This window comes from Triturus cristatus, chromosome 12 (genome assembly GCF_964204655.1).
Source record: "Triturus cristatus chromosome 12, aTriCri1.1, whole genome shotgun sequence".
Taxonomy (NCBI): domain Eukaryota; kingdom Metazoa; phylum Chordata; class Amphibia; order Caudata; family Salamandridae; genus Triturus; species Triturus cristatus.
In genome coordinates, this window is record NC_140595.1 from 749,685,501 (window position 1) to 749,713,172 (window position 27,672).

Below are 27,672 nucleotides of genomic sequence, written 5' to 3' on the forward strand. Positions count from 1 at the left end.
TGGGGGACTGTCACTTATTCGACAAACTTGACTCTGTTCTCTTTGAAGTAAAATAACAATCAACCTTCATTCTACTATTGAAAATTACAGTGTCCATCCTTGAAATCAAGCTCAACTCTTACCTAGTTTTTCTCTGTTCTTACCAAGTTCCCAGCGAAAATCTCAGGCCCAACTGTATTCCAGTCATTAACAGAGATAGATGCTTTATTGCTTTTCCTAAGAGAACCAATACTTACACCCAAAACCTCATAAAAGTCAGATTACCTTTACCTCCATTATTGGAACTGACCAGCCCACATTCAATCACATGCTGCACTACTGCGGATAAGCAGCCAAACAGCAGATGAAAATTACAGATTTGACCCTATCCCATAATCTTGAGTTACTCTTCAGGAAGTAAACTTAGCTTTCTTATTATCAGTCTGTACATGACCTCTTAATTTCACCAGTAAACGTGATCATTCAGCAGGATTGATTAGTAAACAGGGCAGAGAGTTTACAATTATCCACAGGTCTTGTTTACTGTGCAAGTCAAGTCAAGTCAAAGTCCACTTTATTCGATAAATTAAAATCATAAAAGTATTCTACAACAAATATCTTACAATTCATATAAAACAGTATTAAACAATTGGTAAATTTAAAAAGCAGGTTAAAAAGGCATTATTTACATAAAATTCATTACAAGTTGCACTCAGCTTAGCAATAAACGTGGATTCAAGTATCTATCCTCAGCTGTTCTTCCAATCTTAGCCTTGATCTCTTACATCTGACGGATGCGGCCAAAAAACTAGCAGTGCAGTACATGATTATAGGTGAAAGAGACATCTGTAAATATAATAACGCAGGCTTATACTGGAAAAAACCCAACTCCTTCAGAATAGATTTTAAATATCTGGTACGAGGTTCATGATAAAAGGAAAAAAAGAACAGAAAATGGGCATTATCCTGAATAGAGAAACCATCGCATTTGCATGGAGACGATTCCTCGAGCTTGCACCAGTCTTTCTCGTCCCACAGTACCATATAAATTTGATTAAACCGAAATTTGGATAAAAGCCATCTATGAAAAGAATTGGTTACCACTGTTAAATAAGGAGCCAGCTCACAAGATGGGGTTATCAATACATGAGCCCTCACAGAGGGTTTACATAAATCATAAGCTTCACGCTCAGCCATACGTATTCTAAAGAAATTGGTCTTCACCCACAGCAAATCAGCTTTACACAGGGCTTCTGGGCTGCTAAAAATTTCAGGGCGTCCCAGAAGTGCTGCCATAGATTCAATATAAGACAGCCACTGAATATCCCTCCTGTGATCTAGTGCAAGACAATCTTTGATGATCCGATGGTTAAGGCTAAGGTTCGGGTTAAGCCAGAGCTTAATCCACATCAAGAGGGGAGCTAGATTGATTGTGTCTAGAATGTAGCCCATCCCCAACTCAAGATGTACTGATTGGGTAGCAGTTGACTGGGGTAAACCCAACAAAGAACGAAGAAATTTATTTTCCTCTATCTGGATGCTTTTTGAATTGACATAACCCCAGACAGCTGCACCATATCTAGCGATTGCGACTGTCTTGGCTTTGTAGACGGCCAGAATAGCCTCCATAGGTTTCCCCCCCAATCTCTTAGAGAACCCCAGGATTGCAGCATATGAACTTCTTACCGCGTTCGTTTTAGATGTTAACTGCGGTGTCCAAGTACCCCTTTGGTCAAAAATCACACCCAAATATGTAAAGACTTTGACACTTGTGATCACCTCTCCATCGCAAAAGAAGGTTTTTTCTTTACGCTTACCACATCCTACTGACATGGTATGTGATTTATTTTTGTTGATCACAAGGTCGAGACTAGACATAAAATTACCAAAGGCGTCGAGTAACTTTTGTAGGGCAACTGGGGTCCTGGCTATTAGCACCGCATCATCGGCATAGAGGAGCACCGGAATTGGTGCGCCCCCCATGCTCGGGACATCCTTTGTGGCAGACGTTAGGTAGCCCTCCAAAGAGTTCACGTAAAGCGTGAACAACATTGGCGCCAGGATACAACCCTGGCGGACCCCTCTAGTTGATCTAAAACTCTTGGTACACTTTCCGTAGGTGGTCATTCTAATGCGGGCCCTCAGATCTTTGTGGAGCTCCGCCAGAAAGTGTACCAAGGAACTATCGAGGCCCATCTTCAGGAGCATTGCCCACAGCTTAGATCTATTGACAAGATCAAAAGCTGTGGACAAGTCCATGAAGCCAAGGAATAAACTACCCCCTTTTGCTCTGGTGTATTTAGAGAGTATGAGGTGGAGGTTGAGGCATTGGTCCTCAGTACTCCTCCCTGACCTAAAGCCAAATTGTGCCTCGGGCAGGATGTTGTTCCCCTTTGCCCACGCGGAAATTCTCGCCAGGACAGCCTTTCCTAGGATTTTTACCGAGGAGTCCAACAGCGATATTGGTCTATAGCATTTTGGATCTCCTCTCTGCCCTTTTTTGAAAATTGGGACAATTGTAGCTAAAGACCAGGTCTGAGGGAATCCCACTACAGCAGCAGCATTAAAAACTCTTGTTAAAATATTAGCCCAAAACAGCGGATTTGCCCTGAACATATCCGCTGGCACTCCATCGGGGCCCGGGGCCTTGCGTCCTGCTGTCTCCTCTATAGCTCTAAGTACCTCACTAGTATCGAATCTCACGGGCTCCAGGGGGATCTCATTAGTAGGGATTGTGAAAGGTTCCGGCTCCCTGTTACTGTCATAAATTTTTTCGAAATGTCGAAGCCAGTCCTCCTCTGAAATGTTTAATTCCAGCACTGAGTTCTGGCCACCTGTAAGTAGTGGGGAATTGACTATTGTCCAAAACTCAGCACTGTTTTTTAGAATGGCTTTATCCCTTAAATCCTCCCAGGCTTTGCTTTTTAATTCATTTTTGCGCAAAGTAGTGGCCGTGTTAAAATCCTTTCTTAATCGCGCCACTAACGCCTTGTCCCTTGGGCGAATATTGAGGGCTTTTTTAAGGCGGTTATGGGCTTTGCCACAATTTTTGTCAAACCAGCCTTTAGCCAGATTATGTTTGCCCCCCTGCCCTTTGGCTGTGAGACTGCTAGACACAAACCGGCAAATATCTTCGAAGGAGGATATAATCTCCTTACTCCCAGCTAACGGATTGGCACACACATTTAGCTCTTCCGAGACTGAGGAGGATGGAGTTAGGAAAAAGTAGTCCGGTACGACCATCTCCCATTTAATTCTTCTCCCCTGATCCTTTTCCTTTACAGGCAATATAGTCCGATGGGAGACAACTGATTTTGACAAGAAGGAGCTATTCGCTAGCTCCAACCCCACAGGGTTATGGTCACTCATAGGCATAGCAATTGCATTATATGAAATCACATAATTAAGAAAACATCTTGAGACAAAAATAAAATCAATTATCGAATCGCTAGCCCTTCCCGTATAAGTGGCAACCCGTGTGCTTTTATCATAAAATTCTGGTTCAAATAGCTCATTTTCCCGCAATACATTTTCAAGCACCCGACCCTTCTGTGTATGTTCTAGGTGAGGGGGGGACACGCTATCTGGCCCGTCTTCTTCCCCTAGGACACAATGTGAGCACAAATGAACATTAAAATCACCCATTAAAATGAATCGACAAAAAGTGGATTGCTTGTCTCTATAGAGATTTAAAAAGTCTGATAGCCATGTAAAATGCAAAGATTCTGGATGGCTGTTTGGAGCATTATAACAGTTAACCAAAAGCAATTTGCAACCATCCTCTAAAGTTAACTCCAGAATGATGAAACTATGGGAGGCACAGTCTATCGGAATAATTTTACCTTTTATGTTCACCGAAACCAACGTCATAAGACCTCCTTTGTTCCGGCCTGCGGGGGAAGGCAAGGCAGGTACGAAATGAGATGTGAAACCGTCTAACCAGTAATCACACTCCAAATCCCAAGTCTCTTGCATAGCGATGATATCGTGGCGCTTTACAAATTTTTCCCAATTAGGGTCTCCCTTCTTAGACCGCAACCCGGCAATGTTCCAAGATAACAATCTAACCGTGTCCCCTTTATCAGTAATTATCTCTGTTGAACTGTTGTTGACCGCCTCAGAAGAAGGTACAAGGACCGTTGGTGTTGGGTCCGCTACGGCATCGTCCACTGTACCCTCTCCCTCACCCCGTCAATCACAGAGGTCGAGGCCTGAGAGCGCATTAAATCTGTTATAAGTTGTAATGGGGGGACCAAATGTAAAGAGGTTATCTCGGCCCTGCAACGAACTTTGATGAGCCAAACTGGGCCCGCCGGGGTAAATGGATTGAGTCTTTGTCTGGACAAAGAGGGTAAATTGACATGGTTGTAGAAATACCCAAGCGGGCGCACTCGAATACCATTACTGTCCTCCAACAGAGATGCTGCCCGTAGGAGGACTGTGGCCACATGTTGTGGGTATTTAAAGTTCACAACCACACAATCCCCTCTACATGTTTTCCTCGAGGGGCCAATCCAGTTCACTCTCCTCGTCGTGATAATGTCTCCAGCACGTTTAGTGGGAAAACCACATTTAGCACCTAACCAAGCCACCACTTTATTTTTAAGGGAATCATGCGCTTCCTCTTGTGGCTCGGAAGTGCCTGGGCTATACGTCGGAACATTGGCTAGTACGACGACATAGGGGGCGCAATCCGGGGGCAGATTAATAGAATTGTTGCGCCTGCCTTGTACGGCATTAGTGTTATATAGGGGACCAGATCTCTGATGGCACCCAGCCTGATCAACATCCAGGTCTACTGATGGGGGATGGATGGCTGGGGGAACAGTAAGGTTGTTTACCGTACAGTTGACCTGAGGAATCAAAGGAGGTGGGTTGGGGGCTATTGTGGCACTTTTTCCTATGACATCGGGACTCACTGAACTAGTTGAAGGGAGTGAGGGGTTCGCCTTAGATAGTTTAGCCAGCTGTTGATCCATTAGACCTCCTAATCTTTTAAGCTCCGCATTCCCGGTGTCCAATTTGACTGCAAGGCAGTCAATGGAAGCCTTAAGTTTAAGGTCAAAAGCGGCCTCTATGCGTTTAATTAGCAAGCCAAACTGCTCAGGGCTCAGTGTGATACTGGGTTCCTTTGTAATCTCTACGTTTGCTTTGGTTTTAGGGGAAATGTGACTATCAGGCAAGTGGTTTTCCCCTCTTCTCCTGTGGATGATCTTACCCCCCCTCTTGCTTTGCTGCTTTCTGCATGTTCTGACAGGTCTCTTTCCTTTACTTCCTTCCAATACTTCCACCTCTTCCTCAGAGTCAGAACAAACCTTGTCGAACATTGTAGAATCAATTGTTATGGAATCAAGGTCCCGGTGGATCGAAGCTACTATTAAGCTGGCTGAATTGCTTGCGTTTTGATCTCCTAACATACAGTCAGCGCTGTTTTCGCCCTCTTGAGAATCCTCCGGTGTAGCTGCTCTTGCTGGGAGGGGGTCATAGTCTAGAGAAGCTGCTTTGCCCAAAGAAGCCCTTCTATCATCATTAATTTTATTCACCATTTTGACAAGGAAATTATTCATGGAGCCTGCCCCCGTGACCACCTTGTCTTTCTTAGAGCCTGACATAATAGAGAATGAAACGTGGTTGATTATCAGCTTTGACTAATGTCTAACTGCCAACAGACTCAAAAGGCCGAGGTACCCAGGTATGAGCCTGCAAAGACTCGCAGCCTTTAACCCAGACTACTCCGGGTAATAAGGCGCGATTTATCTCTCCCAGAATCTTAATGCAGTTGGTGTCACTGCTCTTGTATCAAAGTCAACAAATATCAAAAAGGGAACCCAGTCGCAAACAGACGAAACGGTGTGTTGCGGCAACCGTAAACCGTATCCAGATTGCTGCCAATGTACGCAAACACAGACCAAAACCACAGCAATACGCATGGAGCGATATAGATTAAACAACAGCAGTACCTGATGTGGGGCAGATGCCTTGAAGTCAAATTTCCAGAGGGAGGGCCCAGCCCAGCCTCCTCCTGCCCCGGACGGCCACAGACGGCCCGCCCTTTGCCCGGGCTTAGACCGGCGCCCGCCCGCGCGCGTCCTGCGACGCGGAGGATGCAGCGATGTTTTAAGCGCCTCCGGGCGCGTGAGTGATGACACGGAGCGCTGGGGCACCTGGGAGCTGTGGTTCCCCCGCTTCAGGGCCGTGAGGTGGAGTGGCGGCAACAGCAGGGTAGCACACAGCGGAGCAGCCCGGTTAGCAGCAGCGTAGCTGGAGGTAAGGAGGGAGGGGCACCAGCAACTTCCCTTGTCCGCAGACTGGATCTCTCGTTCCCGCTCCACCGAGGATGCAGCGATGTTTTAAGCGCCTCCGGGCGCGTGAGTGACGACACGGAGCGCTGGGGCACCTGGGAGCTGTGGTTCCCCCGCTTCAGGGCCGCGAGGTGGAGTGGCGGCAACAGCAGGGTAGCACACAGCGGAGCAGCCCGGTTAGCAGCAGCGTAGCTGGAGGTAAGGAGGGAGGGGCACCAGCAACTTCCCTCGTCCGCAGACTGGATCTCTCGTTCCTGCTCCACCGAGGATGCAGCGATGTTTTAAGCGCCTCCGGGCGCGTGAGTGACGACACGGAGCGCTGGGGCACCTGGGAGCTGTGGTTCCCCCGCTTCAGGGCCACGAGGTGGAGTGGCGGCAACAGCAGGGTAGCACACAGCGGAGCAGCCCGGTTAGCAGCAGCGTAGCTGGAGGTAAGGAGGGAGGGGCACCAGCAACTTCCCTCGTCCGCAGACTGGATCACTCGTTTACTGTGCAAAAGTGCAAGACAACTCAAGCTCTCCTTGTTTTACTGCCTCTCTGTTGAAATTAAGATATTCAACGCAAAGGCCACATTATTTCACATCATCTACCACCCTTTGGAGGATAATCTTCTCTTTGTCGAAGAGCTCTTAGGACTAATAGTGGAAATGTTACATACCACCCTCATTAACACCTTCCTTGGTGACTTCAACCTTCACTTGGGAGATGAGAGTGGCACAACAAGGTCACAACTATTCCACTTTCTGCTGAATTATGACATCATACACTTCTCTTCTACACCTACACATGAGAAGGCCTCATTCTTTTTTTTTTTTTTTTTGTCCTCATCTGCCATACGAGTTTAAATATGCAATCTTGCTGGTGCACACACATTGCGCTGCCTCAGTTACTAGAACCGGTAGGAGCAGTAATGGAAGGTAAGGCTCACCCCTCAGCAACAATGCTTTCAACCAGCCATGATCACTAATTTATAACCATACAAGCAATTGCCAGAATCACTACACGGGACTAAACTTAGTCTCGTGAGACACGGAGCCCCCTGAATGGGGATAATGGCATAATCATTGGACCTGGGGAAAAAAAAAAAAAAAAACAGGTATTCAATGAGATCAGTTCAATGAGACCAATTCAGGAGATGCCAAAAAGATCTTGTATTTGGATTACCGGATGTTGCCAGGTCCAACTGAGAAACCATCAGAGCAGAAGCATACCAGTCGTTAATAGAAAGAGATAAAGAATCTTTCCATTTCATACATATTTCCCTCCTTGCTAGAAGAATGGTATAAAAAATAAGCTTTTTTGCCAAGGAGGGGACCCCTTGGTAGCAGCCAATAATTACTGTTGTTAAATCCAAGGTGATGTTGACTCCAAGAGATAGTGATAGAGTCTTACTGATAGCTTCCCAAAACTGGGCCAAATGCGAGCACTCAAAAAACATATGAATGTCAGAAGCAGCCACCATACCACACTTCGCACAGGCCACACTACTCCCCTCAGTAAATTTAGATAGACGAAGGGGTGAGTAGTATGCTCGATGAATCGTGAAAAAGTGATTCCTACGTAACCATGCAGGTTTAACAATATCCCACATCATCCTGCAAGAAGAGTTCCAAAGTTGTTGCAAGTCGGAATTGATGACATATTGGGACCAGAGGTCTTCTGGGAGTGAGAAAGTTCCGTCCATTTCCTCAAGGATTAAATTGTACCATAATGAAATTTCCTTCTTGGCAAGTGGTTTATCGAGCAAAAGCGTTATAAGATGACTATGTACACCCAAGGGAAATTTGGAACTATGTAACGGTTGAACGGAATATTCCCGAGCCCAGCTTGACATTTGAAAATACTTAAGCCTAGAAAAGTGTGGGCCAATCTTTGTACAGAGATACTCCCAGGGTACCAAATCCCCATCAACAAATAGGTCTCCCCACTCCTCCAGGCCAGCCTCTCTCATAGGTGTAGCTAATGCATCCCCCAACCATAATGGCCCGTCGGGTAGGTCCCACAGCGGTGTCTTGCTTCCATAGTACCCCACTTTAATTACTTTAGACATTTGAGCCCATATTCTTGCCATACCCTTTAAGATTTTCAATTTAATTTTTTTGAAAAACTTAGGGTTCCCAAACTTAAAGAGAAAACCTGACTGATTTACGCCTTCCACATCCAATAACTTTGAATAAAGAAACGACACTCCATGCCCCACTGGGCTCTTTAGTAAGATCCTGGCATGTGATAGCTGGAAAGCCCAGGCATAAGCCTGGAGATCAGGTGCAGCAAGCCCTCCTTTTTCCCTACGCCTCCTGATTTTTTTCCAGGAGATTCTTGGAAGATGTTTATTCCAAATGAAGGTAGTAATATCAGACTGCAATTTTCTAATAGAGGTGGGATCAAAATATAAAGGTATCGTATTAAATAAAAAAGTAACCTTAGGGAGAATAGACATTTTAACCAGGCTGATCCTGCCCAATAGAGAAAGTGGAAGATGAGCCCAGGTCTGGAACAATTTACGACACTCCTTTGCAACCCTTGCAAAATTAATAGTAGTAGTCTGGTCAAGATCCGCTACAATATCCAGACCTAAAGATCTCATACGATTTACTGGCCGGGTCACAGAAACAAAGGAACTTTGGTCAATATTCCAGGTCATCATCTCGGTTTTTAAAGTATTAATTTCGTAACCAGAGACCACTCCGAATTCTGAAGCTAGCTCGAATATTGCTGGGAGAGCCTCATGAGGATCAGAGGTAAATATAAGAATGTCGTCGGCGTATAGGGCCACCTTTCTCTCCCAACCCCCACACGCAAATGCCTTGATGTTACAACAATCCCTCAAAATCTGAGCAAAAGGCTCAGCATATAGGTCGAACAAGAGCGGGGAGAGAGGGCAGCCCTGTCGGGTACCCCTCGAGATGTCAAATGAGTCGGAGAGTATACCATTAACCAAGACTCGAGCACTGGGGTTGCGATAAAGAAGACTAATCGCCCGACGAAACCCGGCCCCCATGCCAGATTTTGCCAAGGCCTCCGACAGGTACAACCAATTGACTCTGTCGAAGGCCTTGGTGGCGTCCAGCGTGAGAACCGCCAAGGGTAACAACCTCAAGCATGCCATGTCAATTGACCCAAACAAATCATACGTCAATTCAAAAAGCTGTCGTCCCTTAATAAATCCCTTCTGGTCTGTATGTAGGATGGAGGGAGCAACCAAAGACAATCTCTTTGCAAGAATAGAGGCAAAGATCTTATAGTCTCCATTCAATACAGAAATTGGTCTATATGAACCACAGGCAGTTGGAGACTTACCTGGTTTCAAGATAACGGTTATGGATGCATTATCCCATGAAGTTGGTGGACGAACTCCATCCGTCAAGATCTGATTAAACAGTACAGCCATAAAGGGGACAAGTTCCTGCTCCAATGATTTATATATTTCAGCAGGCAACCCATCAGGCCCAGACGCCTTGCCTATCCTGGCATCCTGAATGGCTTCCCTTACCTCCTCTTCCGAGATTATACTATCTAACGTTCCTGACTGGTCAACTGAAAGCTTTGTTAGATCTACTTTTCCAAGCCAATCATTGATCTTAATAATATCCACATTTTTATCTTCATGATAGATGTCTTGATAATAATCTCTGAATGCTGCTCTAATGTCTACATCAGAGGAAAGAGGAGCGTTATTGACATGGATCTGGGTAATGTTATTACGAACCTGATCAGTTTTTACTTTCCATGCCAATAACTTACCAGCACATTCACCATACTGGAAGTGTGCGATTTTACTGGCCTCCCATCTTTCCTGAAGCCGCCGATTAAGTATTGAGGTAAGTTCACCCCTTAGGGTCAATAATTTAGCCCGTATAGGTGTTAAGACATTATCTGCGGAATCCAAGTTGTTATCGACTTCAGCCTGCGTTTTATTCAAATTTGCCTCAACTGAGCCAATAGCCTCTCTATATTCCCTCCGTCTATGTGATGTCTTAACTGTGATGAGACCCCTCAGGAAGGCTTTAAGTGAGTCCCAGACCACACCAGATTCCACAGAACCCACATTCACCTCTAAAAAAGATCCCACTTCAGTTTTTAGAAAGGTAACATATTCAGGGTGGGAGAGCAAAGAACGGTCAAAGGACCAGGTCCTTACTACCTCAGAAGTAGGAACCATTAGCTCCAAAAAGACAGCAGAATGATCCGATAAATGTAAAGGGAGGTAGTGAATGTCCTTGACTGCATCAGATAGACTATTACTAATTAATATAAAATCTATCCTTGATTGATGACTATATTTATAATTTCTAAAGGACACCCCCTGTTGCTGTCCGACCCTTAATCTCCAGATGTCGACATATCCGTATTGTTTCATTTCATTCAACAGATAAGATCTTGATTTAGAGGGGGTATGGGATCTACTATTATAAGATTTATCCAGAAGTGGATCTAAAACAATATTGAAATCTCCAGCTAATATAACTGGTTCTGGAAAAGACAAAAGATGAGAGAAAATCGCTTCCAAAGATGAAGGGTCGTCCACATTAGGACCATAGTATCCAACCACAGTAAATGAAGCACCCAAAATTATCATAGAGGCAATAACCCATCTTCCAGCAGGGTCAGCTTTAAAATCTCATACCCTGGCTCTAAGCTGCTTTTTAAAGATCAAAGACACACCACGGGACTGGGATGTCGATAATATAAAATCAATCCATTTATTCCCTTTTACCAAGGTATCAATTTCAGACTGTGTCAAGTGTGTCTCCTGAAGAATGATGACCTGGGCATCAGAGTCCCGGAGATATTGCATCAGTGTCCTAGCCCTAGGATTGGTCCGGAGCCCATTAATGTTCCAAGACATAATTTTTAAACTAGCCATCTCCACTGAACCAAAACCCTGTCAGCCTAGATTGACCCACCTCCACTAGGAAAATAAACTCGCAGCAAGATAAAGAAATCAACGAAATCAACAAGAAAATACCACCAAATGACTGATGAGGAATTTTTAAATTTGCCCATGTGCCCCACCCCACCCCTCCCTCACCCCCCCATGGAGAACCCACGGTGTACCTAACTGGATCAAACCAGTAATGGCACCCCAACCTCAGGCTCCCGTTATTCCCCCCACTCAAGACCAACAACTAAACAAGATAGAAAGTAATACCACGCTACCCATTACTAGAAAGAGGAAGTATCCCTCACTATTTTTCTTTTTCCTTCCCCTTTTTCAACTAGAACTCTAGAATAATGGAATTTAATGTGTCATAGTAGCTATATGCGACCATAGAACCTAAACTCCAAGAAGAAATTTAACTATGATTATCTGATGACTTTCTACCTATATTCAAAAGAAATTCATCAGCAGCTTGGACTGTTCTAATGTTAACCATCTTATTATTATACATAATCCTCAAAGAGGCAGGGAACACCAGTTGAGCAGAAGCGCCCAACTTCTTGAAAGCCTCCAAACGCCTACCAAACTCCCATTGCCTCTCAAGTGTAACCCTAGATAAGTCAGACCTGATGAGGAAAGTAAAGCCCTTACCAGGTAGGGACTTTTGTTTGAGGGCTGCATTCAAGATTTGCTCTTTGATACTATACGTAAGAAAATTAACAAGAATTTTGCGTGGTTTTTGCCTTTGTGGGTTCTGTCTAAAAGGTTCCCTATGGACCCTCTGGATGTCAGTTAATAGTTGATCCAGGGAATATTCCAAACACAATCCTTCCTTCAACAGGCGAACAACAAATTGCTTAATATCCCCACCTTCAGATCCCTCAGGAACATTGAGGATGCGAATATTACATCTTCTTGCATTGTTTTCTAATACCTCCATCCTGTCAAACAGGACCTGATCGTCTCTTTTAAGATTGATAATGTCCTCCTCTGCCTTATCTAGATGTTCTGACATTATAGTTAATTTTCCCTCCAGGACTTCTGTCCTTGTTGACAACCCATCGATCTTATTATCCAGTAACTGGCAGTAGTCCCGAATCTCCTTCTGCATACCTGAAGATTGCTCGAACCCTCTTTTTATGTCTTGAGACAAGGCAGTAAGCATCGCTAGTAGAGTAACTGATGAAATATCTCCCGAAGATGCCTCTTCACAAGGTGGAATGGAAGGTATAGGAGCGGGGATAGACACTGCCATAGTTTGATCGCTTGATGGTTCCATAATGCTAACCCCACCTGCACCCCGCATGATGCAGTCATCCTCACTTACTTTTGCTGGACCAGAGATAGTACATATTATGCCCCCTCCTGCCTCACCCCCGAAAAAACTCCAATCTTGGATATATTCAAACATGGGGGAGGAACCAAATCTACAGAAGCAACTGGAACAGCTGGAGCAGCTAGTGCAGTCGTCCCAGGATCAACAGGGGGTGTAAGGACGGAAATAGCAGCCAAAGGGGGAGAAATCGTAAGAGACGGAGTCAAAGAAGGGGAAGCCATTTGGTCTGAATCCTTTAATGTGGCCATTGCCTTGGAATCTGCTAGGCGCAGGACCTGGGGGACGACCTTAAAGTATGTCCTAAGAGACGGAGTAATTTTTGATGTAGGCTCAACCCCAACAGTATTACGTAATGCTTTACCTTTAACTCCCTTAGATTTCACTTCCTTAGATAAATAGGAGGAGGCTCTTTTATCTGATCTATCTGTGTGGGATAAAATATCAGTAACAGATGGATTATGTCCAGTGACAAAAGTCCGTTTAGGCACTTTAGCTTGTTCCTTACCTCGTCCTCGAATGGATTTACCACCTCTCCCCTTACCTTTAGGCACTTTATAGTGTTGGTATTGGTGCAAACCTTCTAGATCCTCTAACGCCCCACCTTGGGGCGATTCCAGCGATGACTCTTGCGCCTTCGTATCGTTGTATCCGCTATGTCCGTTGTAACTGTATCTGTCAATTGTCGTGGTGACAGACTCTGTGACAGTCTCTGTATTTTCTGTACTTTCGGCTATAGCTATAGCCTGACCGGTTTTACCCAAATAGTGCGTAAGAGCGTTTCCAACTCCAACACCAAACTGCGTGCCTTCCTACCTCGCCGCAGCTCCAGGGCGGCTGAAAACCAAAACCACCGAGCTGGCGAACTAAAGGAAGTTGAACAATTAGGGAAAACCAGAGCACCAGCCCCACCTCGAGGGATTCCAAAAGTGTCTCCTGTATAGACACCGCTGCTGCTGCCGCTGAGTCCGCTGAGCACACAAAACATGAGAAAGAAGAAAAGAAAACGGACCCAAAACGGACCCAACCGGCAGAAAGGGAAAGAGGACCAGCGCCTGTACGAACTACAAGCAGCCCGCAGTTCTGCAGCCGGCATCAAAAGAACCGGGAACCAGGAACCTAGGGCACGAGCCTCACAAGTTCAAGTTCAACCTGCCACCAGAAAATCAAAGGGAAAGGTAAAAACTGAGGTAAGGAGCTAAGAAACTAGGCTAGCGTCCGCCATCGTTAAGTCAGACAGGGAAAAAAATGGGAGCCTAACTCGCGGAGCACCACGGCAGATCAGCCGTCTGCCGCCATGTTCTCCCTCAGCCGGACTGCTTATTTTGAGCCAGTGGGGGCCACTGACATTCATTTTGGGGGACTGTCACTTATTCGACAAACTTGACTCTGTTCTCTTTGAAGTAAAATAACAATCAACCTTCATTCTACTATTGAAAATTACAGTGTCCATCCTTGAAATCAAGCTCAACTCTTACCTAGTTTTGCTCTGTTCTTACCATGTTCCCAGCGAAAATCTCAGGCCCAACTGTATTCCAGTCATTAACAGAGATAGATGCTTTATTGCTTTTCCTAAGAGAACCAATACTTACACCCAAAACCTCATAAAAGTCAGATTACCTTTACCTCCATTATTGGAACTGACCAGCCCACATTCAATCACATGCTGCAGTACTGCGGATAAGCAGCCAAACAGCAGATGAAAATTACAGATTTGACCCTATCCCATAATCTTGAGTTACTCTTCAGGAAGTAAACGTAGCTATCTTATTATCAGTCTGTACATGACCTCTTAATTTCACCAGTAAACGTGATCATTCAGCAGGATTGATTAGTAAACAGGGCAGAGAGTTTACAATTATCCACAGGTCTTGTTTACTGTGCAAAAGTGCAAGACAACTCAAGCTATCCTTGTTTTACTGCCTCTCTGTTGAAATTAAGATATTCAACGCAAAGGCCACATTATTTCACATCATCTACCACCCTTTGGAGGATAATCTTCTGTTTGTCGAAGAGCTCTTAGGACTAATAGTGGAAATGTTACATACCACCCTCATTAACACCTTCCTTGGTGACTTCAACCTTCACTTGGGAGATGAGAGTGGCACAACAAGGTCACAACTATTCCACTTTCTGCTGAATTATGACATCATACACTTCTCTTCTACACCTACACATGAGAAGGCCTCATTCTTGATCTCATATGCAGAAGAGACTTCAGTGAAAGCCAATTCCAGGGGACTGGTCTGATTGCCTTTTTGTACTTTTCTTCTTTCTCTGCCCTAAAATGTCCACCTGTTGGAAAACAGAGAAATCTAAAGTCTGGGTCAGGGATTTCAAGGATCTTGACAAGCCCTTTTGGAGAATAATGATAAACGGAAGATGAACAGGCCATATTTGACCCAACCTAGTTAGCAGATTAGATTAGATTAAAATACTTGTAGAGCGCATGGCTGCCTCGGCAATGAGGCATCCCAGCGCTGAAGCAAGACAGAGTGGGGATCAGGCGAGGAGTTAGCGTTGAAAAAAAAAGCCAGGTTTTCACAAGCCGTCTGAAGACCTGGTGATCATGGATGCTGCGGATGTGTAGGGGGAGAAAGTTCCATAGGGCGGGGGCCAGTCAGTTAAAGGAGCGGCCGCCAGATCTGGTCCTCCGTACGCGTGGAATCCTTGCAAGAAGCAGATTCGCCGAGCGAAGTGCTCGAGAAGGTGCGTAGAAGGCGCACAGGTCGCTCAGGATTTCAGAATCTTGTGCGTAGTACAGAGCGCCTTGTAACGCACTCGATGTTCAAGTGGCAGCCAATGCAGGCGGTGGAGGAGATTGGAGGCATGGCTGTACTTGGGAAAGGCGAAAATGGCACGTGCTGCAGCGTTCTGGACCCACTGCAACCAATTCATCACAGACTTATTAGAGCCCAGGAGAAGCACAATACAGTAGTCTAATCGGGCCAGTATAGAGGCTTGGATAATCAGCTGACGCCTTTGGGCATCAAATAAACCGAGTATTGGCTTAAGGCCACGCAATAGCCCGAAACATATCCCGTCCACTGATTTGGCATGTGTCTCGAAGTTGAGGTCTTTGTCAATCATAATACCCAGGTTTTTCACTGCAGATTTAGGGCCAGGAGGGGCTCCAAGGGCAGGAGGCCACCATTCATTATTCCAGAGATGAGACTCTTTGCCAACCAGAAGAATCCCAGATTTAGCTGAGTTCAACTGCAGAAAGTTGGCTGTCAACCACTCTGTGACGGCCAGTATATCTTCTTGAAATTTCGCTCTATCCTGGCTAGGATTGTTTGACAGGGTAATCACCATTTGGGTGTCATCTGCATATGATACCAAGGGGATTCCCCGCGCTTTGGCCATCCATGCCAGTGGGCTCATATAGATATTAAAAAGCGTGGGGCTCAATGCTGAGCCCTGAGGAACCCCACCGCGGAGTGGGTGGACATGGGAGGCAAAAGGGGGAGCTATCACTTGGACAGTCCGGTGGGCCAAGAAGGAAGAAAACCATGATAAGGCTTAATTACCGACCCCTATCTCCTTAGGACGGTGGAGCAGAATTTCATGGGATACCATATCAAATGCCGCGCTCAGATCCAACAGAACCAGCGCTGATCTATACTGTGATTTAGCATGGGAGTCATATGAGCACCTCCATACTCTTTGCAAAACCTTGCAGTTCTTCCTGGCTAGGGTCAAGTCCTCGCTAAACCAGGCGTTAGCCTGAGCACCTTTTGAGTGGGTAAGTTTGAGAGTGATGCAAGTGTCCAGTGCTTTATAAACCCACCTATGAAAGAGAGTAACAGCCTCTTCCATATTGCCAACTTTGTCTAATGGGTGTGTGCTCAAGGCTGTGAGGAAAGCCTCCTGGTCATGTTTGTGCCAAGGTCGTTTCAATGAAAGGTGCTGGATTGACTGGGACTTGGGGCTGGGTAGCATTAACCGCATTGGGATGAGAAAGTGATCTGTCCAGATCATAGGGAGAGGTGCTAGGACTTCCAGTGATTCAAGGTTTGAAAGAATTGGGTCAAGGAGATGTCCAGCACTATGCATAGGGCTGGGGACCAGTTGAGTCAGTTGGCAGGCTGCCAAGTCCCCAAGAAAGCTAAGAATGTCCGGGGATTCGAACATCTCTAGATGGAGGTTCAGGTCACCAATGATGTTAACATTTGCAGTCTGGAATGCTAGTGCCATAATAGCATTTGAAAGGGCTTCACAGAAAGTTTTAGATGGACCAGGCGGGCGATAGATGAGTAGGCCAGAGAAGGTAAAATTTGTATTCAGTGCAGAGAACTACAACACAGTCAAGTCAGATTTTGCAAAGAACTTGCCCAATTTAAACTAAACAAAAACAATAATTATCTCTTTTAGAGCAATAAAATGCACATAAAAGCAAACACTTGAAATGCCTCAACTCAGACAAAAAATCTTTTTAAAAACATATTTGTTGGAAAGTGGTTCATTAGTAGTGATAAGTAGGGCCCTACTACTTGTAATAAGGCCACAATAAAAGGTTTAGTCAATGTCTCAATAAGTTATTCCCTGGCTCAACTCTTGGTAGCTGGCAACGAGCAGGTAGACTTAACTTAGGAGACAGGTGGCTAAAGCATTTTAAAACACCAATACATTGAAGTTTTTTCCTAAAGTTCCTCTTGTGGGTTCAAAGTGTACAAAACACTAATTCAAGGGTCTAGTAGCTCACAGATAGTCCTTGGGCTGTTGTGACTACAATTCCCACATTGTACATGGCCAAATCATTAAAAGTCCACTGGACGCCCACTAGGATGGGGACTTCATGATGAATATGATGCAGGTAGGCTCTGTTTACCTGTAGGTTACAGACAGTCCTTCGGGCTGTAGTACCAGATTGTGCAGCAGTCCTTCTGAGTGCAGTCCTTTGGGTGCAGATCAGGGTTCCAGCAGGACAGTCGTTCTTCTCCTTGTTGTTTCAGGCAGTAGATCTGTGTTGCTTTGTGACTCTTCTATATTTATTTAGTGTTCTTGGCATCACACAGGGGGGTACTCCTGACCAACTGGATGAAGGGTTCCACCCTCAGGTATGACCACTTCCTTCAAATTGTGACACATTCTTGACCCAGAAAGCACTATTTTTCTAAATTCCAAAATGGAGAAACTTTCACCTGGAGTGTTAGATCTGGCTAAGCCAACCCACTGGTATGGATAAGAATCTCTAATACTACCCTTCCAGCCCCTACACTAATCTAATTGCAGGGGCTCTTGTGTGGATGTGGGTGGGTACAGGATGTGGGGGTTAGCCTGTGGTGTCCTAAAGTGTCGTTCTCCCTCAGAAGACCAGTCTAGCTACTCCACCCCATACTGCCTTTTGCTTTTTCTGCTGCAGTTATCTACTCACAGGAAATCCTTTGTCTTTCTAGCAGGCCACGTCACACCTCATTAAGACAGCAGAGGCTGCCTATAAGAAGGGGGCAGCTGGAAGGCTGGATTTTAGTTAGCAGAAAAGGAAGACCTTTAACGTCTTTTCTGTAATAGTTATAACAAATCTAACAACAGCAAGTTGTAGGCTTTATTCTAACTATTCATTTAAGTCTGCGAATGATATTCCTAGCTAACTCCTGTCAGTATTTATACTTAAATAAAATATTCCCATGTTAGCCTAATATTGTGTCTATTCCTCCCGATTTTATTTTATTAGGTATTTCCAAAAGAAAAAGACAAAGAAGCAGCAAACGGTGTACAGAGATAAAAGCAATTAATGGTATACACCAGTTGGGTAGAAATGAAACAATCTCAGCAATATGATAGGCTGGTAGTATTGTCGCAAACAATATACGAAAAGTGTGGAGTACCAAGTACAAGGTAATACAAGGTACTGTACACTAATGAGTAATCATCGGATAGTTCGCAAATTAAGGAGAAAGAAAGAAAATGAAGATAAATAAGAGAACAAAAGAGAGGAAGGAAGCAGAAGAATGAGGAGGAAAATAATATAGTTATAGAGAGGCTAAGAGAATTGAGAGATCAGCCTACTCATGCTTATAAATGTATTGTGTTTATTCCTTCAAACGTGCCTACAGGATCTGAATGAAAGATAGTTTAATTATTGAGTCAAATGTTATCAATCTCAATGTGGCACAACATATCATGGTTATCAGTGGTGAAGTGATCATTTATGCTATGTTATGTTGTCTTATGTTATGTGCCTTTGTAAAGTGCATTGTCATGCGTGAGGGTAAATAACATGCTTTAGTGATATATTTGGGACAGTGTGCTCTAAAATTCACAATCAGCTGCATTCTACACCCTTGTCACTATGTTCCTGAACATGTGTGGCTCATTTGCTACACTAGCTCTTTGTAAGACGCTTGGATTTTTCTCAATAACTTATGTTTAAGTCCATGGAATTACAGGTAGAACAGCCTAACAATCAGCCCTAGATTTGATGGGTTCAAAAGTTCCCTGTCACTGCTCCAATGCTACCTACTTGCTTTTGGATATTCCTCAACCAGAACCTTTGGAGCAAGGACCATCACTCTGGCAGCAGCCAAGTTGTCAATCATCCTATCACTTTCTCTGCTTTCTGATGCATGTCTGTTATGGTTTAATGTGTCATAATATAACATGAATGTTACAAAATATGATCGTTCAAATGTCCAAGCATACTATGCAGTCTTAAGTTAAGATCCATGAGATTCTAAGGTCTAACCTAAAACATGTCCTTCATCGCGCAAAGGTACAATGCAGTAGTAAACAATGTATTATTTGTTTATTCTATATCTGCAGCAAACAAATGATTAGCAAACCATTCAAGAGGTACAGAATGGACAATACATATTTGCAAAACTGACTTTTGCCAACTTTATGAAGTTTATTTTTTTAATGTCCCTGTTAGAAATGGGAGTCACTAGTTGGCAGTGGTATGCACCTTTTCCTAGTAGGTACACATCCATCTAGTCAGGGTAAGGGGATTACACTTCTAAAATAACCCCTGCTCACCACCTTGGTAGCGTCCCATGAGCAGTCAGGCTTATCTCAGAGGCAATGTATAAAGCCTTTCCACATAACACACAGTAGTACAGTGAAAACACTGCACAAGGACACCACACCAGTTTGTGAAAAATGGCCAATATGTATCTGGTTAAACAAGACCATAACAATAAAAATCCAACATACAGAATTCAAAATATGAATAGTGCAAAAATACCCTCAAAATACAGTTCCTTGAAGTTGATTGCTCTGCCCGGGTCTATCACAGGCTCGAGAACAAACAAATCCAACAGATCGGGCCGGCCCTTGCGTCTCGGGTCAGCTACAGTGTCAGTAAGAACCCTAAACAGTACCTTGGAAATGCTGGGCATCGTGGAACTTGCAATGAGTTCTGTAGAAGCGGAATCATCTGCGCTGATTCTGAAAGTCAATGCAGCAGCCGTCGAGCCCTTGCAGCCACACGTGTTGCAGATCGAACTCCCTGAAGTTGCAGTCAGGAGTGCAGGTGTCGGCAGGCATCGGGCTGCGGTGCGAAGTGGAGCATGTGGTGCCCTCAGGTTGCGATGCAGGCAGCTGCTTGGTGACAGCATTCAGAGGTGGCGGTGAGACCAGGGCTGCGGTGCGAAGAGGGGTTGTGCTGGCAGGTCATAGGGCAAGCAGAGGCGGCGGCGTTGCTGAAGCACTGTTATTGGTAGAGGATCTGGAGGCGAGGGCGCTGGTGTCAGTGGGCCAAGGCTGCAGTGTGAGATGGGGCGGTGCATCAAGTAACTTACGAGTGGTGCCCCCAGGCTACGGTGCAAGCAGCAGCATTAATGGCGACGTGGAGCGGTGCCATCCAGGACACCACAGAGCAGATGTGAAGCGAGGCAGTGCAAAGTGCGGTGCCCTAAGGTAGCGGTGCAAGCGGCTCGGTAGAGATCATCGGTGAGACCAGGGTTGCTGTGTGAAGCAGGGCGGTGCTCTCTGCGGTGCCAACAGGTCACAGAGCCGGCCACGGCGTCCTGGACGGTGGGTGTTGCTTTTTTATCTGTTGCAGCACAAAACACACAGTTCCTAGTGCTGGTAGCGGATGAACTTGAAATCTCTGCTGTTCCTTCTTGAACAGGGGACAATCTCTTCCTCAAGCCCTTGTAGAAACTCAGGAAAATAAGTTGCAGAAAGTCTAGTCCAGTACTGTTACTGCCCAAGACAGAAGCAGCCACTTCAGGCCAACACAGCAAAGCATACAGCAAAGTGGTAGTTCCTCCTCACAGCTTCTCCAGCTCTTCTTGGCAGGTTCCTTAGTCCAAAAGAGTTCTCATGAAGCAGGACGATGAAAGTACAATCCCCTCCTCCCTGACCAAGACAGAAGCAGCAAGCTGCAGGCTAACACAGCAAAGGGGCATTTTCTCCTGACAGCTTTTCCAGCCCTTCTTCCTGGCAGGTTCCTTAGTTCAGCTGTAATCTAACGTTATGGGGTCTGGGCCCCAATATTTTTACTATATTTTCTCTTTGAAGTTTTAGGTAGGATGTCTCTGTGTCTCAGTAAAGAACAGTTCTGTCCCCCCTGGTCCAGCTTCACTGCAGGAGGTGGAGACAGCATTGTGCAGAGCAGACACAGCCTATTCAGGTGCTAGTGAAAACTCTCCCTACCACTCTAAATACAGAATAGTCTATTCAGCCTGGCTATGAAAGGAAAGGCAGAACACACCTCAACCCTGCTTGTAACTGTCTAGTGTGACTGCACATCCCCAACTCCTGTCACTCCAAAACCAGACAGTGAATACGCAACTAGGCAGAGGCACACAGGATGGTTAAGCAAGAAAATGCCCACTTTCTAAAAGTAATATATAACATACAAGATGTCCGGATAGAACATTCATGACACATAAATTATTGAACGCGACCTTAGACTATAATTCCAAGGTCCGTGTGATTTATTTCACTTTTCTTTGAGCTTTTTTTTAAACGAGATCATGCCATATGTTGGGCAATACTTTGTTTCAATAAACATTTTTGTATAGTGTTCACTTACACAGAAATCATACATAAACCAATTGTGATACAACACAGTGAAAAACAATAATACAACATAATAAACGTGCAAAATATTCCAATTGTAATATATAATGCAATACAAGCGACGAGTCCTTTCTTCAAATTACACTAGGCGGACAATGAAACGTTCATTAATAAAGGCTTCTGCCTGATGTCCTACCTGTGTCAAAAGCTATGAAATTACACATTTTGAAGGGTGTTGTCTGTGTGGGGGAAGAAAAAATGTATAATATTCCCTGGTGGCACACCCTGTGTATCTTAATCCATTAGCTGGAGCAACGCGTTTCGAACCCCATCTTGCTGGGGGGTTCTCCTGAGGAAAAGGACTTGGTCTTGAAAACTGCTACTTTGCTGAGGTATCAGAAATTCTTTAGTTCAAGGGCAAATGCTTCTTTTTGGCAATATAGCTTAATTCAAACAGAGCTTAGATTCCCGTCCTGGTTTTTCAGTCAGCCATTCGAGCTGTTGAGGCGCTCAAGCAGCGAAGGAGGCAGTGAAGGAGCCGCGGAAACGAAACGTCTGAAAACGCCGAAAAGCAGCTAGGGGATATTGGGCGGCTTTTCCCCTTCCAGTGCCTTCACCAGCGTCTTCACCAAGCGTCGTCTGACCATTGTCAGACCGTCAGCCAGCCGGCCAGTTGTCAGACCGTCAGCCAGCCCAGCCCAGCGGATAGAGACAGTGTTTTACATCGGGCGTCTTTGTCCAGCTGCGTCCTGCGACCTGTCTTTGAGTGCTGATTGAGTGGCAGTCTGTAGCAGTCTCTCAGACTTCCTTGCTGGTGGCTGAGGGGCCTCCTGTAGGCCCTATTCTATGGCATGGCATGGAACAGTGAATAGTGGAGTGAAGCGGTGTACAGAGAGTGTGAGCAAGATTTCTCAACGGCGTTTGATAAAGTGGATCGTCAAAAGCTGTGGAGAAAGCTTCACCATCTCGGTATGCCACACCATCTCCTGGGCCTCTTGATAGAATTACAGGCAGACACCTGGTGTCAAGTGATGATGGGAGGCCCGCAGGTTCTATCTTGTAGGATTGAGACTGATAATGGGCTCAAGCAAGGCTGCCTGTTGGCCCCTCTTCTGTTTTCCTTTTATATATATGATCTCTCTGGCACGGTAAATTCAGTGAGGGGGGATGCCCCTAGAATTGGTACATTGTCCATCGGTTCCCTACTATATGCAGACGATGTTACAATTTTCGGTTTAACTCCTATTGGCTTGCAACGTCGACTGGATGCCCTAACTAAATGTGTGGAGGACCATTTTTTGAAAATCAATATTTCCAAAAGCAAAATCGTAGTCTTCTGCACGAAAGGTCATAGAATAAAGAAAGGGTATAAGTGGTTGTTGGGGCACGAAGAACTAGAATTGGTTGACTCATATTGGTACCTGGGAAAGGTTTTTTTTAAAAATGGGCGAGATTCAGAGCATATCAAACTTTCGGTTGGTAAGGCTGCCTCCTAGGCCAGAGCTCTAAAGTGATTTTTTAAAACCTGTGGGAGACGCCATTTTAGTCATGTCCTGTCAGTATTCAAGGTTAAAATTCCTCCTTCATTAACTTATGTTGCAGAAGAATTGGATAATAACTACTGGCTCACTTTTGATAAGGCTGAAGGCAGGTTCTTCCGCCAAATTTGTAATTTAAATTCTCTTGCTGCCCCACATGTTCTACGCTTGGAATTCGGTCTAGTCTCTTCTTATATTTTATCTCTGTCAGCGGGCCTGAGGTGGGGGAATGCTCTCTTTTGGGGGAATGAGGGCTCTCTTAGGGCCGCCTTGAGAATAGAAAATTTTGACAAACTAAAGGATCAATCAACATTCTTAAGATCATTTGCTTATGCAAATGACATATTTGGGCTAATTTCAAATGGTGATTCACCTATGCCAAAGTTTGCACTGAAGTTATTCTTAAAGAAGTCCGCAAGCTCGATTAGTATGGCAAGGGATATAGTTTTAAGTAAATCTAAGTCCCGCAATGAGTTAGTCTGTGGGAGTGGCTTGAGGAAAAGGCCACAACCTTATTTAATATGGATTCATGCACATGGGATTAGAAGACTGATACTTCTTTTGAGAATTAATCTGATGCCCTTAAGAGAAGTTACTGGTATTTGGGTTAAAATCCCAAGAGAGGAGAGAATTTGTGAATTGTGTCATATACAAATCCAGGATCTCAATCATGTGCTATTTGTGTGTCTGGAATTACAAAGGGCAAGGCGTATGTTTTTAAAGTCATTATGTATTAAATTTAATATTAATTCTGCTCAGGAGGCCCGAACATTTATTTATCCCCACCAAATGAAATAGTCTGTCATAGGCTATTCCAATTTTTAAAAACTTTTCTGCCTATTTATTAGGAAATTTAAAAAAATCTAGCTATCAGGTTGTAACGTCGAATGGTTGGATATTGAAGAAGTTTGCACTGCAAACAAAGTATGTCTCTCCTTCTTCCCATTTTATAATGTACTGTTGTATTTTAGAAAAAAAAGGGATTTTTTTATATTGTATTTAAAATATGTCTTTTTAATTGTATTGGTGGTTTTTTGTGGACCTCCGTAGGAGTTCCTTAACAAATAAAAACTGAATTGATTGATTGAAACAGAGGTACCGGCAATGTATTTGAAAGAGCAAGTCTCTGTGCTGGAAGAAATCAAACACATCATTGTTCACGGGTGTCTGTTCAGATTCATCAGAACAGATGAATCTGAACAGACACCCGTGAACACCGATGTGTTTGATTTCTTCCAGCAGAAGATTAAAGAAGAGACGAGGAAAAAGAAGTGAATAAAGCACAGAGACTTGCTCTTTCAAATACATTGCCGGTAAGTTACACGTGTGAGATGTTACAAGGCAGCTCCCATGTTAACCTATGGGATAGACAGTCTTTCAATAGTGAAACATGACATGCACAGTATTTCACTAGCAGGACATGTAAAACACACTACTTGTCACATACACTGCACCCTGCCCACAAGAGGAACCTTGGGCCTACCTTGGAGTGACTTACATGTAAGAAAAGTGTTAGGACCTGGCATGTTGGTGCACTTGCCAGGTTGACATGTCTGTAAAACTGCACACAAACACTGCAGTGGCAGCTCTGAGACACCTTTGAAAGGCTTCTTGTGTGGGTGGCACAACAAGTGCTTCAGGCCCACTAGTAGCATTTATTTGCAGGCCCTGGGCACACTTGTGCATATTTCTAGGGATTTAGTAGTAAATCAAATAAGCCAGCCATTGTAACACCAACCCATATACAAATTACATGGAGAGCATATACACATTAGCACTGAATAGCAATTGTAAAGTGCACAGAGTCCTAAAACCAACTGAAAATGGGTCAACAATTCTGAGGATATACCTACCAAAAATTCCATGTCTAACAGACCTCAACATTACAAAGAAGATTAAGGTTAAAAGAATGTAATGGGTAAAAAATATTGCAAAAGAAAGAAAGGTGGATGTAAAAAGTGAATATTTTGAAATATGCAGGAGTATTTGCATAAAAAAGGCTTCAATAGGAACAAGAACCTGCAAAACATTTGTTTTGGAATTGTGGCAACATTTCACAAACGTCTCAAAGTTGTCAAGTTCTGTAGGATTCTGATTGAATACAGTCTAGAGAGAAGAACTCTAATTTCATGTACCTTGCCAAAACCTGCCCATCATTGTTCCAACACTAGCTTACGTGGTGTTTTACAAAAGAGAAACAATTCTCTAAAATTTACGTTCATAATGTATTCAGGTACCCCTCTCAAAGTGCACTCCAAGTTGTCCAATTGGATGCAGGAAAACAGGTAAAGAAGGTGAGCCAATCTGCTGCTTCCTGTGTGTTCCATGTCCCCTGGGAGAGATCTCCAACCAGACCGGTGAGTGGACCAGTAGTTCTGAGACTAATGCATGCTAAATCTTAGAAGAGCTTGGATTCTTTCTTAGAATGTAATAAATGTGCTATTGTTGCAGATTCCATCACTTCGTTAAGTGTGTAATGAATATTACCAATATAGTTCTAATATCTAAACCAGGCAAAGTAATTTTTGTGAAGTCAGGAAAAGTTGATTTTTGCCTTTCAATCATACATTACAGCACAACCCCAATCATATGTCACCTTTGCATAATCACAACGGCATGAACCTAAAACATTTCACAAACTTAATTGCCTGCTTCTTGGTCCTAATGAGTTTGCCTTCCAACGTTTTGATGCATTGTCCATTGTAGTTGAATCCAGACTGTAAAACTCCTTTCCAACTAATCCACTCGCGAATGCAGATCCTAAATAACTGAGTGAGCTTTGAGCTACTGGGTAATACCAGGAGCAAAATGTCACAGTGGTTTCATGTTCTACCTACGACTTTCAAAGGAGTTGTGAAATACATGTGCAATACAACACAACATTCTATCACAAAAGAAGAATCTATTGATCCATGAGAAACCTATGTAAGTCTGTAATTAAAGAAATTACACTTTCCATAACTCAAGCCACACACTCCCCCAACTTTGCACACAAAACTATCTCCAAGACATAACCACCTACTACACAACAGCCAATAATAGCATTCAGCAACATGTTGATTCCTTGAAACCCAACATTTCACACCATCCCTTACACCAGTGACTGTAACTGAGGAACCCAGAAATTAATGCACTAAGATTATACAATTCCTCTGCATTGATGAAATCCTTAAGATCCTTCCCAGTGTGCAAGGGTTCACACATCCCCTAAGCTTTATGCAAATGTTGTGACTGCATGAAACTAAGCCAAGCGCTGTTTTTATGTATGGAGTAACAGCTTAGTACAATATTTGATTTGGTTCTGAAAAACAAGGGTTTTTTAAGATAGGGAAGATTAATACAACTCACAGGGCCTACCAGATGAGAAACAGAGAACCAGAAAAAACTGCCCAAGTTAGAGTTTTGGTCAAATAACTTTGATAGGTGTGTGTGTGTGTGTGGTGTGTCTACTTCTTTTATTGTTAACATGCTTTCGCTTATTGTAAGCAGCTGATTAATTCTCTCTTTCAGACTCTGCTGAGTGCTCAAAATGCCCATGGGATAAGTGGCCCAATTCCATGCAGGACCATTGCATCTTGAAATCCATAGAGTTCCTCTCCCTCAGTGACATTCTTGGATCCAGCCTAATGATTATGTGCATTTTCTTATCATTTATACCTTTGGCCATCCTGAGACTTTTCAATCAACACAGCAACACAGCCATTGTCAAAGCCAACAACCGCTCCCTCAGCTATCTACTGCTGCTCTCTCTAACACTGTGCTTCCTCTGCTCTTTAATGTTCATAGGTTATCCCACACCAGTGAAATGTCTTCTTCGGCAGGCAGCATTTGGAATCACTTTTGCTCTTTGTGTTTCTTGTATCTTGGCCAAAACGATAATGGTTGTCATTGCTTTTAATGCCACTAAACCCAACAGTAACTTAAGAAGATGGGCTAGGCCTCAGTTGTCTTACATAATAATCAGTGTGTGTACACTTATTCAGGTACTTCTGTGTGTATGTTGGTTGGTTCTTTCCCATCCTTTCTCAGAGTATAACACGCACGCTCAACCTGAAATTATCATAGTTGAATGTAATGAAGGGTCTCCTGTTGCTTTCTGGTGCATGCTGGGATATCTCGGAGTACTGGCAACCGTCAGTTTCATAGTGGCTTTTCTTGTTAGAAAACTGCCCGACAGCTTCAATGAGGCACAGTACATCACCTTCAGCATGCTGGCCTTCCTCAGTGTTTGGCTCTCATTTATTCCAGCTTACCTCAGCACCAAGGGCAAGTATATGGTGGCCATGGAGATTTTTGCTATTTTGTCTTCGAGTTCAGCTTTGGTGTCTTGCATATATTTCCCAAAGTGCTACATCATCCTGCTGAAACCTGAGATGAACTCAAAGGAATACCTTATGAGGAGGCCAGCAAACCAGGAAACTAAGGCAAAATATGCTTAGACGCGGTTTTCATCTGCTTGTCCCTCTGCAGTGACTGTTTCTGCTTGTACGTCTGTATGTTTGTGTTGTGTTAATCATACTTAATAATACCTATCAAGTTACAAAAGATTTTTTTTTTATATTAATAAATAGTGTTGTTCTCAATAACTCATGCGTGAATAGAAATGTGTGAACAGCCTTGGGCTATAAACCTGTTTTCCTGTGATTGCTGAAATATACAGAATTGTGT

The 27,672-nt window shown here is 44.0% G+C and overlaps 1 protein-coding gene across 1 annotated transcript in view; it reads left to right on the top strand.

The window, feature by feature from the left end:
• The window catches only part of LOC146782686 (vomeronasal type-2 receptor 1-like), a 71,587-nt gene extending 44,144 nt beyond the window's left edge, over window positions 1–27,443 (top strand). The window contains exons 8-9 of the mRNA XM_085637180.1: window positions 25,238–25,361; window positions 26,515–27,443. Coding sequence (XP_085493306.1) covers window positions 25,238–25,361; window positions 26,515–27,443 — 1,053 coding nt within the window. The remainder of the gene's footprint in view (window positions 1–25,237; window positions 25,362–26,514) is intronic.
• Window positions 27,444–27,672: the final 229 nt, after the last annotated feature.